Source organism: Pterocles gutturalis, unplaced genomic scaffold (genome assembly GCF_000699245.1).
Source record: "Pterocles gutturalis isolate BGI_N339 unplaced genomic scaffold, ASM69924v1 scaffold2842, whole genome shotgun sequence".
NCBI classification, from domain to species: Eukaryota; Metazoa; Chordata; class Aves; order Pterocliformes; family Pteroclidae; genus Pterocles; species Pterocles gutturalis.
In genome coordinates this window covers 505-1964 of record NW_010107632.1, presented here as the reverse complement: position 1 = coordinate 1964, position 1460 = coordinate 505, and the positions used below count along the sequence as shown (strand labels likewise).

The 1460-nt window shown below is 58.7% G+C and overlaps 1 protein-coding gene across 1 annotated transcript in view; it reads right to left on the bottom strand.

Annotated features, from left to right (window-relative positions):
• Window positions 1–1460, bottom strand: part of UNC13D (unc-13 homolog D (C. elegans)) — a gene marked incomplete at both ends in the record, with an annotated part of 9386 nt that overhangs the window by 7518 nt on the left and 408 nt on the right. Inside the window, 5 exons of the mRNA XM_010088167.1 lie at window positions 4–74; window positions 396–465; window positions 669–737; window positions 1161–1205; window positions 1281–1315. Of these exons, the coding sequence (XP_010086469.1) occupies window positions 4–74; window positions 396–465; window positions 669–737; window positions 1161–1205; window positions 1281–1315 (290 nt within the window). The remainder of the gene's footprint in view (window positions 1–3; window positions 75–395; window positions 466–668; window positions 738–1160; window positions 1206–1280; window positions 1316–1460) is intronic.

The window sequence follows — 1460 nt, the reverse complement described above, 5'->3', positions numbered from 1 at the left end:
CACTGTCCCCGGTTGGGGTACGTCTCCGTCCGTGGCTCCAGCTGATACCAGCGGTCGTCCCAGCAGTGCAGGTCCTGCAGGCACAGAGACACGGGTGAAGCCCTGGGCAGCCTTCCTGGTGAGGGATCCCGCTCGGGTCCCCATGCGCTAGCAGGGCAGGAAGATGCTTATTGAATAACTATATTATTTGATTTAAAAATAAATTAAAAAAAAAGAGATGCATAACCACTGAGTGAGCGGGTTGGACTGGCCAGGGCAGCTGCCACCAAACTGTGGGACCTGGTGTCAGCCTGGATCCTGGGTGAGCCCGGTGCTGCCACAGGGGTGGGATCCTGCGGACCCCACGAGGTTTAACTGGAGCCCGAGGAGTCCCTCGGAGGCTCCGTGGTGCTCACCTTCAGGCGAAGGACCACGTTCCCCAGGAAATCATCCTGCCCTTTGTCTTTTCGAGCATCTTTAAAGATCCTGAAAGGCATGAACCAAGGAGGGGATGAAAAAGTTTCCTGCAGCTGTGACCCAGCCGCCATGGGGGTGAAGAAGGGTGACGCAGACCGGCTGCCTCCCCCCTCCCCACACCTCCCAAAGGCAATTTTGAAAATCCAGCAGGCAAATAAGCATTTTCCAAACCCTTTTTCCCTGGCAGCCATTCCGGCCACGCCAGCACCAACCGTTTGAGGCCGTGGAGGTCCGTCAGCTCCCCCAGCTTGGGCCGCACCGACTCCACCACGTCCGAGTCCCTGCGAGGGTGGCAGCGAATCCCACCGCGGGGAAAAGGAGGAAATTCAGGGGATGGCAAAACAGCTCAGGGAGTTGCAGTGATGGCAGAGAAGGGAAGGTGCTGGGAGGGGAGTGAAATGTGTCGGGACTGAGGCGACCCCCAAAACCAGCTGTCTAGCCAAAAGCTGGAAGCACGTGGCTTCTTTCCACAAATAAAATGAGGGCTCAGGATCAGCCCTGCCTGGGGTCGTTCTGCCCATGCCAGCCGCATCCTGCACTGTGCACTGCTCCAGCAGAAAGTGATGGGGAGAGGGGTACCCAGCTGGTTTCTGGGGCTTTGTAAAGGGTGCAGGTTGAAGGACCACCCCAGGGACCCTCCCCAGGTGCAGGACCCTGCTCAGGGCCAGGGCTGGGGGTCGCTGGCTGGGGTTGTTGCCGCTCACCACATGTCTAGGTGGAAGCTGGCCGTCTCCGTGTCTTCAAACTCCCTGCAAGGCACCAGAGGGATGCCGTTACTCAGGCAGCATCCAAGGGACCAGCAGCAAAGGACAGCTGGGGGTTACAAGCAGGTGGGAGACCCCAAACCACCCCGCACAGCCTGGGGAAGCGATGGGAGAGCCCTGAGGGAAGGATTTTTTTTGCCACACTTTCATTTTTCACCTTCCTAGACCTGCTGAATGGGTCAGACCAGAAGCCTGGCAAGTCCTAGCGGGCATCCTTCCAGCAGAGCCCCAGCTCCTGGC